Below are 15,939 nucleotides of genomic sequence, written 5' to 3' on the forward strand. Positions count from 1 at the left end.
CTGGTGTTGTGTCCGTTAACTTTTACAGCCCGACGCTGCGTAAACACGTAGCAACTGCACTCTCTTTTTGCCAGCTGCGTATTACGCGCCCTTTACGCTTTGCCCAATGAGCACTACGGAAGCCGGCAGGTTCCGATTCCTCGGTTTGTTCTACGACGTTCCGCTTCCTCTCAGCCGGGTTCCTCCCCGGGACAAGCGAAGAGCCAAGCCGAGACCACTCCGGGGGGAGAGAGAGAGAGAGGGAGAGAGAGAGAGAGAAAAGTGAGTGTGGTAAAAGGCGATTTAGTTTTTCACACCTCAGGCAGCGTTAGTGAAATCTCTGCGGCAAATCTGGGCTATTTAAACGGCGTGAAAGTCAGCAGCAGCTGGGCGGAGTTTCGGGAGTTTGGCCGGAGTGCGGTTGAGTTTTTGCGGTTGACAGCAACCGGTGAGTTTAGATTTGGTCATTCAACACAGACAGTCCGACTTTTGTCTCATGTACACGTTACTAATTTAGTCATACGTTGTTTAAAAAGACTTTCTTTGACACTGGAAGGTTTCAGACTGGAAAGGAGACACTTTTCCTGTCTGACGGGATAAAAATAAAGCACAGCAGGCAGGAGATCCAGATGTTAGTGGGATTTGTGGTTTGCTTTCTTTTTAATTCAAACCGAAGTAATGACAGTCTACCGGAGAGCACTGTAGTATTGAAATAACGTGAGGTTAATACAAAACATCTGCGATAATAGACAATGGGGTCAGCTCGTCTAAAGCGGCCTGTACATGTCTGATAAGTTGATAAGCTGGATCAATAAAATGTGTTTTTATGAAGCAGAAGGCGCGGTTACTTTAAGTTATAGTGTATTCTGTACAAAAATACAGTTTAATGTATGTGCACAGTGCCTTTTTTATGTTTGCAGTGTGGTTTAATGGAGATTTTTCAGCTCAGGGTTTGGAAATGATCTCTTTTGTGACTTCAGCCAGCTGGAATCTAAATCAATTTCAAGGTGAAGTCTGAACATACTGGACATATTTGTTATTCAGAGTCTTAAAAGAAGGAGCAAGCTGTCTCAGTACAGATTGAAGCATGTAGAAGTACTCGTAAATGTATTGTAAATCTACAATTTTACCTAAGTTTAGTTTGCTTGCCTTCTCTGCTACCTCCTAAATGTTTAAAGATCCACTCCAGACATCCTTTAAAATGCTTTGAGCGCTAATTTGTCTGATGTGTCTGATCCACATCATACTGGACCACCACGATTGGCTTCCTGTTGTGATGTCACAAAATCATGCTCATTCAAGCAGTATGTACATATCCTAAACTCTGATTTAAGGTGAGCACGGACAAACTTCCCTCCTTCGGCTGATGAATGTGACAAACTTTGCACATATATTGTTGTGCAAAGTGAAGCTCAAACATCATATTAAGGTAAAAATAAGCAGAGCACATTTTCAGTGAAGGGCGACTTTAATACCTGCAAATAGGGGTTTTAAAGGACAGGTTCACAAATTTTCAAGTTTGTCTTAAAACAACTGTCAGGTGCTCAAATGAACATTGAAATAGTTTTTTTTTTTTCTGTAATCATTCCTCCTGTTCATACTGACCATTAGAAGATCCCTTCATAATGCACTTACAATTAAGTGATGGGGAGGCCGAAATCCACAGTCCTCCTTCTGTGCAAAAATGTATTTAAAAGTTTATTTACAGCAAAATTATGAACCTATCCTTTTACTATAACTGATGACACCGAGATTACATCTGTGACTTATTTTTCTGCTTGATGGAAACAGTCCATGCCGGTAATCCTGCAGGTATATCGTGCCAGTCATTCATGCACTAGACCATGAAACTAACATACGACTTTGAGTCCTGAGGCTAGTTTTTTGTTGTACCTGGTCTGGTTTCAAATCATAAATTCAAGTTATGACAGTGTTGGTGATTTGATTTGTCAAAATGTTGACACAGGGCTGAGGCCAGCTGTTTCAATAACAGGATAAGCTGTTGAGTGTGGGCGTGCGGCGGCTGGGCAGTGTGTTTACACTCCTGTTCGCAGGCCAGAGCCATAATCAGTGAAGTGCCTGTAGAAGGTGGTGAGCTCAAACAGTGTGTGTGTATGTATGTTTGTGTCTGTCTGTGGTGATTTGTACAGTATGTTTCCGTGTCAGTGAATGAAAGGGAGCAGCGTTTGTGTGCGAGTGTGTGATTGAATGTGTGTTTAAGTGTGTGTGTAGGCTTCATCACTCCTTCCAGGAAGTGCTCTGTAGAATTTCCTTTTATAGAAGCCGAATACAAAAGACTTGCTGTCCACTTCCTGTAAACAGCTAAGCGGCTGTGTTTGCTACGCTCTGGTTGGACGAACCTGGTCCTGTGACCCACAGGGGCTCGGGGGAGTTCCAGGATGAGGAAGTGGGCTTCCCTTGACGGTGGCCAGCTATAGGGAATAGAAAGTGCTCGGATGCGGCGAGAGAGAGAGAGAGCAGAGACTGAGGAGTAGAAATGATAAAGGACAGACAGACGTGACAGGCTCCGTGGCACAGCGATGATGAGAAGAGAGTCTGTGACTCTAACGGGAGAGTCAGTGTGATGTAAAATAGATGCAGTGTGCTGTCTGGATGTAAGATAGCCTGTTTGGTAGCCAAGTAGGCAGAGTTTGAGGAGATAAATTTGGAAAAATAAAGGCCCAGAGGCAGGACTGTGAAGAAAGACTGAAGCCTGCAATTTTAAAGGGAACATATCCACATCAGTGAGGGATAGACAGCTGGCCAGTAATAGTTTTAATTATAGCAATGAAACCAATATTTTGTTCTATAATATGTCAAAAATAATGATAAACGCAGGTCAAAAGTTTGGGTTGAAACAACTAGTCCATTGAATGATTCCTCAAATGACAGAAAAATAACAAACTACAATTTTGATCATTTGAATCATTGTAAATCATTATATTTTGGTTGGACGAAACAACCAATTTAAACACGATGCTGTTGGCGTTTTTGACTATTTTTAAAACTTGATAGACTAAATAATGAATCCATTAATCATAAAGATGATCACCAGTTCCCTACACAAGTTGGCAAAACGCAAAATAGAGTCTTATGGTTGCTTAACGCCACCCATCCATATGTTGAAAGGGTAAAACTATCCAGAGAAAAGTCATAAAAAGTAAACATAATTTTGTGTAAAAAGGAATATGTTTTAGATTCTCTCCTATCCTCTGAATCGTCTTGTGACCCCTCAGATTTATCTTGCGACCACTTTGGGATGTCCCCACCTCCAGCTTGGGAACCACTGGTTCTTATGGTATAACGATATGAAATGCAGAAAAGCTGTTCACATGTCTGAAGCCGGCAAATCTTTGGTCTTCGCGCTTGATAAACGACTTAAAGGAATAGTTTTTGGGGAAATAAGCGTATTTTCTTTCTTTTCGAGAGTTAGACGAAAAGATCGACACCGCTCTCACACCTGTCTGTTAAATATGAAGCCAAAGCCAGCAGCTTGTTAACGTAGCTTAGCGTAAAAGACTGGAAACAGTTTGCCTGCTTCTGTCCAAAACTTTACTTGAGCATTTTACTTTTGTGCCAGACTATTTTGTTGCAAAGACCAGCAATTTCCTGGAGTCTTTGTAACCGGTCCCGGTCAAGAAATATTCTGGCACATTAGCCCCTGAAAACAGAGAATTGATATATTTACACTCAAGTTTTGGTGCATATTAAATAAATCATATAACGTATTATTTGTTGAACTTTAGAGGTGTTTGCAGGCGGATTTTTATTACCTTTGCACGGAGCCAGGCTAGTTGTTTTCTCCTGTTTCCGGTATTTGTGCAAAATGTTGAACTATTCCTTTTAGATGATTATTTAATTTCATCATTTCAGCAGCAATAAGCAGTTATACAAACACTGTAGCCTTCAGTGCTGATGTGTGCACCTGCCTGCTCCCCTCAAAGTTGTCCTGCTGCTGCTGCTCAGTAAGCTTAGCTCCGAGCTACACTTCATAAAAGACTTACATGTGCTCACAATGGAGCCCCTTGTTGGCAAGGGGAGTGTGTGTTTTTTAGGGCAGGGAATGTGTGTGAGATGAGGCTTGCATGAGGAGGAGTTTTGTGTGTGTGAGTGTGTGTGTGAGTGTGTGTGAGATGAAGAGGAGTACACGCCCAAACCCCAGCAGCCCCGAAGCTATGGAATTCCTACTGAGAGACAACTTGTCGCGGCCTGGCCAGCCAGCACCCAACATTCAGTCCAACACACACACACACACACACAGACTTTGAAAATGCACATTAAGGCTGGACTGGGTCTAATTTTATCCTGCCTGGGCAAGAATACACTTGTCCCATCCAAAATCGCTGAGGAATGAGGCAGCCTGCTAGGACCTGCCCTGAGAAGGGTGAAAAGACAGATAGAGGGAACCAGCGAGAGCTAAGTAGATAAATGAGCAGTAGAGAAAGAGGTACACACACTCGCTGGGAATACAACTATTTTTTATTGTTTACGTGGTCTTCTGTAAGACGCAGAAGAGGCGACAAACTGGTGAGTACTTAGCAACTTAATGCAGGAGAAGGAAAGGCATTGAAAAAGATATTTGGGGTGTAAAGAGAGCTAGGGGAGTGTCTCATTTTTTCCATTTGGACTAGCTCACTGGATTGTGTCTTTATAATAGTTTGACTGTCTTGCCACACTGGGAAATTTAAGTTTAAGATCAGTTTACATGATTAAAGGTGGAAAAAACCATCACAGCCAACCAGGAAAATTGAAAATCATTGCACAGTAGGGCGCTCAGTAATGTTAGACATGCAGTACTGCGAATGTTTCAGAAATGATGCAGGGTTGTGAATATTCTAGCCTCGAGTGAAGAGGATAGTGCAGATGTGTTTCAGCTCGTGGCCCGAAGGCTCGGTTATTACACAGCACAAAACATCTTGTGTGAGTCGACTCTTTCAATAACCTCAAAGGCCTAATATGGTGTATTTTGGTGACCGTGTACCTGACTTCTTTTATTTTGTGGTGTTTTGAATGAGAGGTAAATGAGGTCAGCACAGGCGGCTGCTGCAGGTGGAGGGTTTATGTGTGAAGACGAGGTCATAGGCAATACAAACCTTAGCCACGTTTACTATCCGGGTTCCTTACGAGCTGTGTCATTGGTGGTCAGACACAGGAAGTGAGGAAACCTTTGTTTGTTTCCTGTTTCCTGTCTGTGATGTCACCAAGAATGCAGACTGCAGCTCCGAGTCGATCAAATTGCTTGCTCTGCAAGGTGCTCTTGTGGTTGTGTTTGTGTGAGTGTGTGTGCGTGCATGTCCGTGTGACTGTGCGTGTGCATGTGTCTCTACAATCTCAGTTTTCACCATATTAGGCTAATGGGTGAAACTCAACTCTTTACAAGCAGTAGTGTAAAATGTATTCAAAGCCTTTACCAAAGTAAAAGTGCCAAAAAATCAAGTAAAACACTTTAAAATCATTAAGTGAAAATACAGAAGTATTGTCAGCAAAATGCAGTTCAAGCATCAAAAAGCTAAGCACTCATTCTGCAGAAAATTGGCCCCTATGACTAATATATGATTCATAATATGACATTATTAGATTGTCAATACTGATGCATTAATAAGTATAATTTTAATGTTGAAGCTGGTTGAGGTGGAGCTACTTTCAACTACTGTATGTAAAGTTAAGAGGTTTAGTCCAGTGGCCTCCAAAAACAGAGGGGTCAGGCCTCCTCCAAAGGGTCTCAAGATAGGGTCTTTTTTACCAGATCTGTGCTTTTCTGTGAAATATTGGATCATTTTACTTCTCTGAGACTTGAAACAGAAGTTAAAAGTGGAAATGTCTCTTTGGTGGAACTGCCAACAGCTGAAAATGGGGCCCCAAGACACAATGCTTTTTTTTTTTCAGAAGGCCACAAGCCAAAAAGTAGTGGAACTACTGGTCAAAATGGGGAACAATGCATTGTATTTTATATGGTTATTATATGTTGTATAACTGCAATATTTCCCTATGAAATGTAGTGGAGTAGAACTATTAGGTAGGATGAAATGAGAATACTTCAAAATTGTACTTAAGCATATTACTACTAGTTGATATATTCAGTTATTTTCTACCACTGGTGTCTATATCATGTTTCTGATGTCTGACACCACACAGCTCAGTTCTCCTTCTTCTTCTTCTTCACACGGTGCCGTTCTTCATTCCTTTCCCTTTAAATCCTTTGTTATACCATTCTCAGTCACCCACTCTCTCGTCGACACTCTTGTTTCTCTCTCTGTTTCTCTGCCTCCTTTCCTTCCTCATTCATTGCTAAATGTGAGCGAGACTCAACACGTCATTTCGCCCATTCAGCGTTGCTTCCTGTTCACACTCTCTGTTCCCTTCGCTCCAACACTCACTGCTGATCCACAGATTGTGGTATGGATGGATCACTTAGGTCTGTGTGTTTTTCTGACTTTGTTGTTTAGTTGTTTTAACTCTGTGTAATGTAGGCTAAGCTTGTCTTGATTTGTCAAAGGGAAACGAGCGTCTCTCAGTAGCATTTTGGGCTAGCATGTACTGCTTTGACTAGCATTGTGAAAGGTTAAAAAAAAAAAAAAAACAGGAAGAAGTGAGCCAGTGATTGAGCGTGCAACAGACTTAATGTATTTCATGTGTACGTTTGCATTTGTGCGACTCCGCAGGTGTACGTGTGTGTAGATGTGTGACAGCGGAGTGTGTGAGGACAAGCCCCCCGCCCCCCCTGTCAGGATGAGCAGCCAAGGAGGAGCCAAGGACCCCCAGTCAGCCAATCACAGCTCTCGGCCGCTGCCGTCTGTACCGGAGGAGAGAAAGTCGAGAAACAAGATCATATCCATGTTTGCCTCTGAGAAAGGTGAGAGACATGATGAATACACACACATATATGTAGACGTACATACTGTAAAGCAAAAAAAAAAAACCACATGCATGGCGGTGGATGACCAACACATTGACCCTTGACCTTTACCTGCAGGAGGCAGGAAGAAAGATCGGGATAAGGACAGGCCTGAGATCTCCTCCCCTTCGGACTTTGAACACACCATCCATGTGGGCTTTGATGCTGTCACTGGAGAGTTCACTGTAAGTACCTAACCTTAAAGGGCTACTCCAGAGATTTAGTATAGCAAGTGACGCACTTTTAAAAGATTAGTCAAAAACAGATGCAAGAGAGGCAGAGATATCCTGACTTATAAGCTTTATCTATACTTCTGCTTTAATGGGATACTCTATGCTTTTGGCAGCAACATGCATAGGCTCTGAAGCTTTAGGCTACAACATAGCCTGCATGCAGCTCCATTTAAAAACGTTGCTACACGTCAGGGTTACAATGGCTACTGATATATCACACGGGGACCACAAGAACTGTTATCAGCTGCTTGTGTTTCTCATATAAATTGAAACACAGGTAGTTAGTAACAGTTGATAGTGAAGACAACAATAAGGAAGTTGAAGAAAGGCTTGGCAGTCTTCTCCTTTTCAGTTACACACACCTTGCAAAGCCTTCTCTACTCTAAACCTTCCTCCCACTGTGGTCATTGCTCTTTATAACAGTGAATGAATGGATGCAAATTCTGTGACTGCACGGCAGTTGTCTTCTATTTAGTAATGAAAACAAGGTGAAATTGAAATTACCTGGATGTAACACTAATTATATAATTCTGTGCATGGCCCATTGTCACGCTGTCTCTCTCTCTCTGTTCTAAAACTCCCATAATGCAACTAAAAAGCACCTTTTTATTAGACCTTCAGATCTCCAGATTGTAACGCAGGCTTTCTGTTAAAAATTTGAGCTGAGATGCAAGATAACATCATCTGGGTTATTAACACAGAGCCACAGAAGACGTTACACAACTGCTTCTACAGGTTCAGTTGTACTGTGTTGAGTAAACATATCTTCACATGTAAAATGGGCAGAGTGCCCCTTTAAAACTGTACAAAATGCTTTATTATAGACCAAATGAGTGATTGACTCATTGGAAATAAATAACTCTAGTTTTGCCATTAGATTATTGCAGAACTCAGCCAGGGTAATTTAACATGTTTCAGTTCATGTTCTTGTTTCAGACTTGCTGCCTCACTCAGAAATCCATACAGCTACATAGACATTTAGCTGGCAGGATAAAACAAAAACAAGTTAATGGGATTTTCTGTGTTGTGGTTATAAACCTTGAGCCAGTCTTCCAGAGTCAAGTAAAAACACAATGAAATTCAAAGGAATTTTCTTTTTTTTTTTTTTTTTTGCTGTAATTTCTGTCAGACATGCAAAATGCTTATGTACAGTGAGCGTATGTTATTCTTTAACTCCTGAAAACTGAAAGTTAATTACGTTAATTGACTTTAAAGGCATATCTATAGCTCAGCCTCTTGTGATACCAAGGCTTATATAGTTCTTTTTTTCTCTAATGGTTGTGTGTATTGTTGCTGTGATGCTTTAGCTACAGACTTGTAACCCTCAAATGGTATTTTTAGTAGTCTATGCTTACCTGTATGTGTAAGCACAGCACATATGCATACATAATGTACTCTTGGGAGCTACTAACAGACGTATGTATATTTAAGTCCATAACATATGTGTTTATGTTTGTTGATCAACCTTTTCTGTATATGTTCGAAAGTGATATGATATTTAATTTGCAAAAAAAGCCCCTAAAAGTTAGAAATGTGGTGAAGTACTTAATATCAGGAAATTGGATGGACTTACTCCAATACAGGAACTGCTCCTCCTGTTTCTTACACTTGTTTTCTTTGTTTTCCGGTTAGATCTATGTAAAAGGTTTTCACTGTGCGTCTGTCTGTCTGTCTGTGTGTGTGTGTGTGTGTGTGTTTGACCAGGGCATGCCAGAGCAGTGGGCCCGTCTCCTTCAAACCTCTAACATCAGTAAATCAGAGCAGAAACAGAATCCTCAGGCCGTCCTCGACATTCTCAAGTTCTACGATTCCACCAGTGGAAAACAGAAATACCTCAGTTTTTCCGCCTCGGGTCAGTTTTCTTTTACTCAACAAATTATTAAAAGTCAAAATATTTGCAAGCCTCACCATGTTCTCACACTTTCTCTTCTGTTATTTTGTCTCTTTCAGATAAAGACTCGCAGTCGGTGAGTGGTTTCACTCATTACTTCCATTCTCATTCCTAACGTTACATTACATGCGTTCAGTATATTCTAACTGTTTTTGTGTTATATCTGGGTGTGTTCACTGTTGCAGCCAGGCAAGCAGGGTACCACAACCTCCCCGTCAGGCGGCAAGGATGGCGACGATGATGACGATGACGATACACCACCCCCAGTTGTGGCACCGCGGCCAGAACACACAAAATCAGTGAGTCATGATAAAAAGATTGTGATGTTTTTTTGTTTTGTTTTTTATAACATGAAAGTACAAGAAAGCAACACAGAAGTACATGTTGTCATTTTGAACTATGAACAATGAAATTGGGAAGTGTAAAACCAGTTGATACTGTTTCCCATAATGAGGTTTAGCGAGAATTACAGCTTATAATCCAATTACCAAAAAATACAAGCAGCCAAAAATAAGATGGGTAAGGTCAGCCAAGGTTCAGTGTTCCTTGGGAAATGATTAGAACAAAAGGAAAAGGAATTTTTCCTTTGCTGTGTCAGGTGTACACGAGGTCGGTGATAGACCCACTTCCAGCTCCAGAGGGAGACGCAGCCTCCAAGGCAGCTGACAAACAGAAGAAGAAGGGGGGCAAGATGACCGATGAGGAAATCATGGAGAAGCTCAGTATGTAAAACACACACACACACACACACAAACACAGATAGACACAGGATATGACACATCACAGGCAGAGCCACATCTATTTTTGGCTCCAGAGCTGACTAAACATTTTTTTTTTCTGTGATTCTTAGGAACGATTGTCAGTATTGGAGATCCTAAGAAGAAATATACTCGCTATGAGAAGATCGGCCAGGGGTGAGTCAGAATTCAAAATCATGTAAACATTGAAAACGGGCAGGAATTTAACGGAGGTTATCAAGCAGGTCGCTCATCCAAACTGGTTTCTTGACCAAAGGAGAAGGGAAACCAACTCTGAGTTGTGTATGGACACTGAAAAAATAGTCACAAGAGTGGAAAGAAATAAGGAAACGACTTTTATATCATGTCCCACTGTTTTTTACTTTCAGGGCATCTGGAACAGTTTACACAGCTATAGATGTTGCGACAGGACAAGAGGTAAGGGGTCCTCATATTTACAAAAGTCACCTGTCAGGTTCCCCTCAAAGTGATGAAGAGGTGGGACTGAACTGTGAAAAAAATAGTTTTAAAACCTAACCTATCCATGTATGTATCCAGTTTTACATTGTCCAAATTTGACTTTGAGCAAATTTCAGGGATTTAAATGACTTAACTCAAACTATTCCTTAAACAGTGTAGACTGTTAGCATTACAAGCTAATTAGTTGTACCGTTCAATTTACCCGATATTGTGTTCTGCAGGTGGCCATCAAACAGATCAACTTGCAGAAGCAGCCAAAGAAAGAGCTAATCATCAACGAGATCCTGGTCATGAAGGAGCTGAAGAACCCCAACATTGTCAATTTCGTAGACAGGTAACACTGACCTAACACAAACTGTACAGACAGACATACAACATATGCACAGCAACAACTGTGAGTCGACTGCTTTAGGAATGTGCATGCGTTTTTTTTTGGTTTTTTTTAGTTTCCTTGTAGGAGATGAGCTTTTTGTGGTGATGGAGTATTTGGCTGGTGGTTCCCTAACTGATGTTGTGACGGAGACGTGCATGGACGAAGCTCAGATCGCCGCCGTGTGCAGAGAGGTGGGATTCTTCTCAGACAGCTTAGCTTATGAAAGTGGTTAACAAAATCTTTTTGAAACATCAGTGAAAACCTGTCAAAGCACTTGTGTTGCACAGCATGTCAGCAGAGCAGCAGCAGCAGCAGCTTCAGTCCTCAGTCTGTGTGTGCACAGGATGTGTTCGAGAACACTATTTGAGCGCAGGGCCCCAAACATGCTCCACACTAGATCGATTTCAGTAAGCTACGAGGCAGCCTGTGCAGACAGCTGTATTGCTTAAAGTAGAAGCATATCTGTTCCATCAGATGCGTATGAGATGAAAGGCTTTATTTTACTGTAATGAACAAATCCAATAATAGTATATGAGGCTCTCACCTCTTTGTATCTGTTGCACCGAAACACACAAAGACTCTAAAAAAGCTGTGCGCATTTCTCTACCTTCATTTATTTGTTAGTGATACTTGTGTGTTAACTTTTGGGGATCCTAACCTTCCTCCCTCTATGTGTCCAGGTCCTCCAGGCTCTGGAGTTTCTTCATGCCAACCAGGTCATCCATAGAGACATCAAGAGTGACAATGTACTGCTGGGGATGGACGGATCAGTCAAACTCAGTGAGAGAGCACACACGCAAACACGCACAGATCCCCAAACACATACTTTACATATCTGACTGAATAGCACATGAATGTGTGCTTTTAACTGTAGTAAGAATCGTGGATTTTTGGATCTTAAACCATGTTTTGTTTTTTGTTGTTTTTTTTTTCTCTCTTTGCAGCTGACTTTGGCTTCTGTGCCCAGATCACACCAGAGCAGAGTAAACGCAGCACCATGGTGGGGACTCCGTACTGGATGGCTCCCGAGGTGGTGACCAGGAAAGCCTACGGACCCAAAGTGGACATTTGGTCTCTGGGGATTATGGCCATAGAGATGGTGGAGGGAGAGCCTCCATATCTCAACGAGAACCCTCTCAGGGTGAGTGTGAACCTAATCTTTTGAATATTTTTTGATTAATCTTTTAGTTTATAAAATGTCAGAAGATTGTGAAAAATGCCGTCGCTATTTCCCAGAGCCCAAAGTGACGTCTTCAAATTGCTTGTTTTGCCTCACCAACAGTTTAAACCCCAAAGATATGTGATTTAAAATAATATGAAACAGCTTTTCTTACCATGCTATATTGTTTTGGTCGTAGGCTTTGTATTTAATTGCCACCAACGGGACTCCTGAGCTGCAGAGTCCAGAGAAGCTGTCTCCTGTCTTCAGATCCTTCCTGTCCCGCTGTCTGGAGATGGATGTGGAGAAACGAGGATCGGGCCGAGAACTGCTGCAGGTAAAGGGGGCCTACACACTCACACACTGCCTCAACATGCGAGTATCTGTTTCTCAAAAAACTTACTGTGCATTAGCGCTGTAACAACAACTTATATGCTGATCATTCTCTCGATTGATTGTTTGATCATTTTGTCTAAGAAATGTTAGAAAATAGTGGGGATGTCCCATATCTAGACTGGGCACATTTTAACCTCAGCCTGCAGTTGGAGCATTTCACTGCATATGTGAGTGAAAATTGTCAATGTGAAAAATGACTTGGGAGCAGTGAGTGACAGTGTTTGGATTAATTAGCTCATGAAAAGTAAGGCGTGCTAAATATCGGCTACACCTGTGCTATATACATATTTAATCAACACAGCATATCTTCTACTGCTGTGTAGATAATAGAATTCTTTTTATTATGTATACTGAGCATCTTTGGCACAAAAAATACTGTATTTCTGGATGAAGTAAGTTTGATATTATCTCATTTTCAGATTGCAGTTTGAGTGTGCACTGGAGAACAGTGTGTTATATGTTTATATATGTCTTATATGTTTGGAAAATTGGAATTGGGGTTGAAAAAAAATAGATTGGAACATCTCTAAAAAACAGTGAATCACAATTACCTAGAGCCCAAGGTGAGATATTCAAAATGCTTTGTTCAAACTAGTAGTTTGGGGTATACTAATTTATAAAACAAAGAAAGCAGCATACTCTTAAATTTAAGAAGGTTGAAATCAAAAGATGATTCCTAAAATCCAAGATGATATCTTCAAATTGTTTGGTTTTTTTTTCAGCCAATAGCCCAAAACCTTAAGATAACTACTAAAAAAGCTGGAACTAGAGAATGTTTGGCATTTGTGTTTGAAAAATGACACATCTAGAGTCATAAAGTTAGTTTTCTTGCACTTAATGTGGGTAACTGCACATATTCGCCAGAGTTAATCCTGAAAATAAAGTTAACTTCCTCAACAGTTATATTTCATGTGTTCACTCCTTTTTGTTTGTGTGTGTCCATAGCATCCTTTCCTGAAGCTGGCCAAGCCTCTGTCCAGTCTTACCCCCCTCATCCTGGCAGCCAAGGAGGCCATGAGGAGCAACCGCTAAATCCCAGTCTCTAAAGACTATGAGAGCTTTCGCCAGTGACAGCCAAACCAACCAGCATCTCCTACTGGTCTACGTATGACAGTCGTCAGCAACCTGCTAGTGTTTTTTTTTTTTTTTTGTTTTTTCAAAGAGTCATAAAATGCCTCTCGACTCTTCCCAGTGTTTCTGTACTGATGCCAGATTAATCGTACCCTCTGTGCCTTTTTCTAAAACTGCAGGCAGCCATAATGTCTGTCGCAGCCATAGCATGTGTATGTTGTTGATGTTGACACTGGTTACTATGCATATCAGCAACACAGGATCACTGTTGTTAAGGTTCAAGACTCTTTGCACACCAAGGAACATTCACAAAGGTTTTTTTTTCTTTATCTTAAGACCTCTTCACAAAGCTGCTGAAAGCAACTATTCCTGAGAAGCTGAGAAACATGGACAACGTTACACGTAACTGTGTCCTGAATCCATACTACATGGTAGTTCAAAGCAGGTTTTAAGGAATGTGGGCAGGCCTCAGTTGGAAAAGGGTGATGTTACTCATTTCCCTGCACCAAGAGGGATTTTGCAACATGAATTTGTCCAGATTTCTTTTTTTTTTTTGAGGGTGTCTGCCCTCTGGTGGCAGTTTAGGGTGTTACCAAGACTTAAAACACACTATCAGTTCAAGCTGGTATCTAATTTTTGCCTTAGAATATTTTACAAATAAGGAAATCTTATAAAATATTAAACATTCTTTGAATCAAATTAAAGAGTTTTTTGACATGATCAGACATGCTCATCTTGAGGATAACGATAGTGAGGATTCTTGGTGTATGGAGATACTTGGACCTTTGCAACTGGCTTTCTGTGGTTGTTGCTATGGTTACACATGTGCATTACGACAGGGTCCAATAGGTTAGAAAGTGTACTGTGGCCCTGCCTGGGACAATGCAGTCTTTGTGCAGTGGAAAAAGCCATTAAAGTGTCCTTGTTTGACCTTGGATCTCACTGGAAATTAACCCATTCCAGTAAAGGGATGGGATTTAGTTTTTCTTCAGTCTGCTTTTATGCATGAAACTCATTTATTTTATAATAGTAGATTAAAAATGTCCAGATTTCATTTGTTAAGGGTGTCAGGAGTTTAGGGTGTCACCAGGAACCAAAACACACAATATCATTAATCCAACTTCATACACCTCTGTTATCAAACTATGCAAATCCATCTGATCACTCAGATGTTTACCGTCTGAAACATTTCCTTAAACCTTGAACTCTCAAGATTACTGTACCTGAAAACCACATTTCTATCACCATGATGTTTCGTCTAGATGTTCTGTTTGTCTTTAGTTGTGCCTTTTTCCAATAGACGCCTTACTATTGGTGTGTTGGTGTCAGTACAACACAAATACTGTGTGAAGTTGTCTGTCTGAATGTGTTGAACTGGAGAAAGACTTTGCATTTTTTTTTTGTATATTATGTATTGGTGATGTCCTGTATTTTTAGCAGCTTTTTAAAAGTATGTATATCATTGTTTTATATTTGTAACTAACACAACAGAGGACAATTTTTTTTTTCAACTTGTTTATATGTACCAATTTATCTTTAGTTCCCTGATCTGCACAATTATGGACTCCAAACCATTAAATGTATTGATAAGCCTGAGACACTCTAGCCAGACCTGAGTCGAGCAGTATTTGGAAATAATTGTTTGTTTTAACCTGTATTGGGGTGCCGAATGAGTTTCAAAATGGGACAATACCTCATTTTCCAGCATGTTTAGACAATCCCTATAAAGCATTTAAAACGTCTCATTGAATTTGTTTTTAACGGATGCATGATTCAATAAAACACACTCCTATGGATCTCAACAGGTTCACACAAATAAAGAGTGCTTCCAAATACTATTGGCAGAATGAAATACACCATTATGTGACCAGAACACACATTCCAGTTAGATGCATAACATGAATGATTGAAGAGTTTAAAATGAATGTGCTGTTGTTCATCATGAAACCAAATCCATATAGTAAGTAAATTATTATTAAAAATTGACTTAAATTGGCTCGTGTTTCAATGTGAATGATTCAAATGTATTTATGATCTCCTATTTTGACACAAGAGGGCGGTATTTAAGCATTTATGGCAGAAACAACTCACTGATGTCCACAGATGTTATAATTTGAATATCTGTTCTGCCTCCCTGCTTATCAGCCGCTTTAAAGGCGCCTAGTTTTATGTATCATAAAATTTTGCTCTTTTTCCTCACACACATTCATCCATAACGGAGATGTTACTGGTTTTCTTTATGATACTAACAGTCCAAGTGCAGATGCTGATTTGACTCAAATATACGAACCAATCTTTATTATTCTTCATGTAATATGTTAGATACAGTGGTAATGTTTTATTGTTTTGCAGGATCGACAGGCAATCCAACTGTGACTCAGTCTCCTGCATCAAAGTCAGTCAGTCCGGGGGAGACAGTCTCTCTGAGTACATGAGTCGATGATGATCTCAGCTTGTACCTACAGAAACCTGGACAGCCTCCCAAACAGCTGTTTTACAAAATAAGTTGTCATCAATCTGATACTCTGAGTCATATTAGCAGCAATGGATCCCAACCTGAATTCACTCTGACTATCAGGGGAGTCCAGCTTGAAGATGCAGAAGATTACTACTCATTATGTGATATGGAGTCATAAAAAAACCTCCCTTAGTTAGGCTGCATACAGATCGATGTGTTGCAGCTGTGACCTGTTGCAGGAGATACGGATATGCACGACTGCTCACC

The 15,939-nt window shown here is 40.7% G+C and overlaps 1 protein-coding gene across 4 annotated transcripts; it reads left to right on the forward strand.

Annotated features, from left to right (window-relative positions):
* Nucleotides 1-138: 138 nt before the first annotated feature.
* Nucleotides 139-14,956, forward strand: LOC121881272 (serine/threonine-protein kinase PAK 2-like). 4 transcript variants are annotated; one of them, XM_042388971.1, is made up of 15 exons: nucleotides 139-427; nucleotides 6,642-6,832; nucleotides 6,953-7,059; nucleotides 8,812-8,959; nucleotides 9,058-9,074; nucleotides 9,184-9,297; nucleotides 9,597-9,720; nucleotides 9,849-9,912; nucleotides 10,125-10,173; nucleotides 10,437-10,549; nucleotides 10,662-10,779; nucleotides 11,269-11,368; nucleotides 11,533-11,729; nucleotides 11,947-12,084; nucleotides 13,089-14,956. In XM_042388971.1, exons 2-15 carry the CDS (start codon nucleotides 6,658-6,660, stop codon nucleotides 13,173-13,175), a joined length of 1,551 nt encoding a protein of 516 aa, XP_042244905.1. In that variant the 5' UTR covers nucleotides 139-427; nucleotides 6,642-6,657; the 3' UTR covers nucleotides 13,176-14,956. The 4 variants fall into 4 exon arrangements, with proteins under 4 accessions (XP_042244905.1, XP_042244906.1, XP_042244908.1 ...); XM_042388972.1 differs by having other exon boundaries at nucleotides 139-261; XM_042388974.1 differs by lacking the exon at nucleotides 139-427 and adding an exon at nucleotides 4,418-4,506.
* The last annotated feature ends 983 nt before the right edge of the window (nucleotides 14,957-15,939 follow it).

The sequence above is a fragment of the Thunnus maccoyii genome, chromosome 16, assembly GCF_910596095.1.
Source record: "Thunnus maccoyii chromosome 16, fThuMac1.1, whole genome shotgun sequence".
Taxonomy (NCBI): Eukaryota; Metazoa; Chordata; class Actinopteri; order Scombriformes; family Scombridae; genus Thunnus; species Thunnus maccoyii.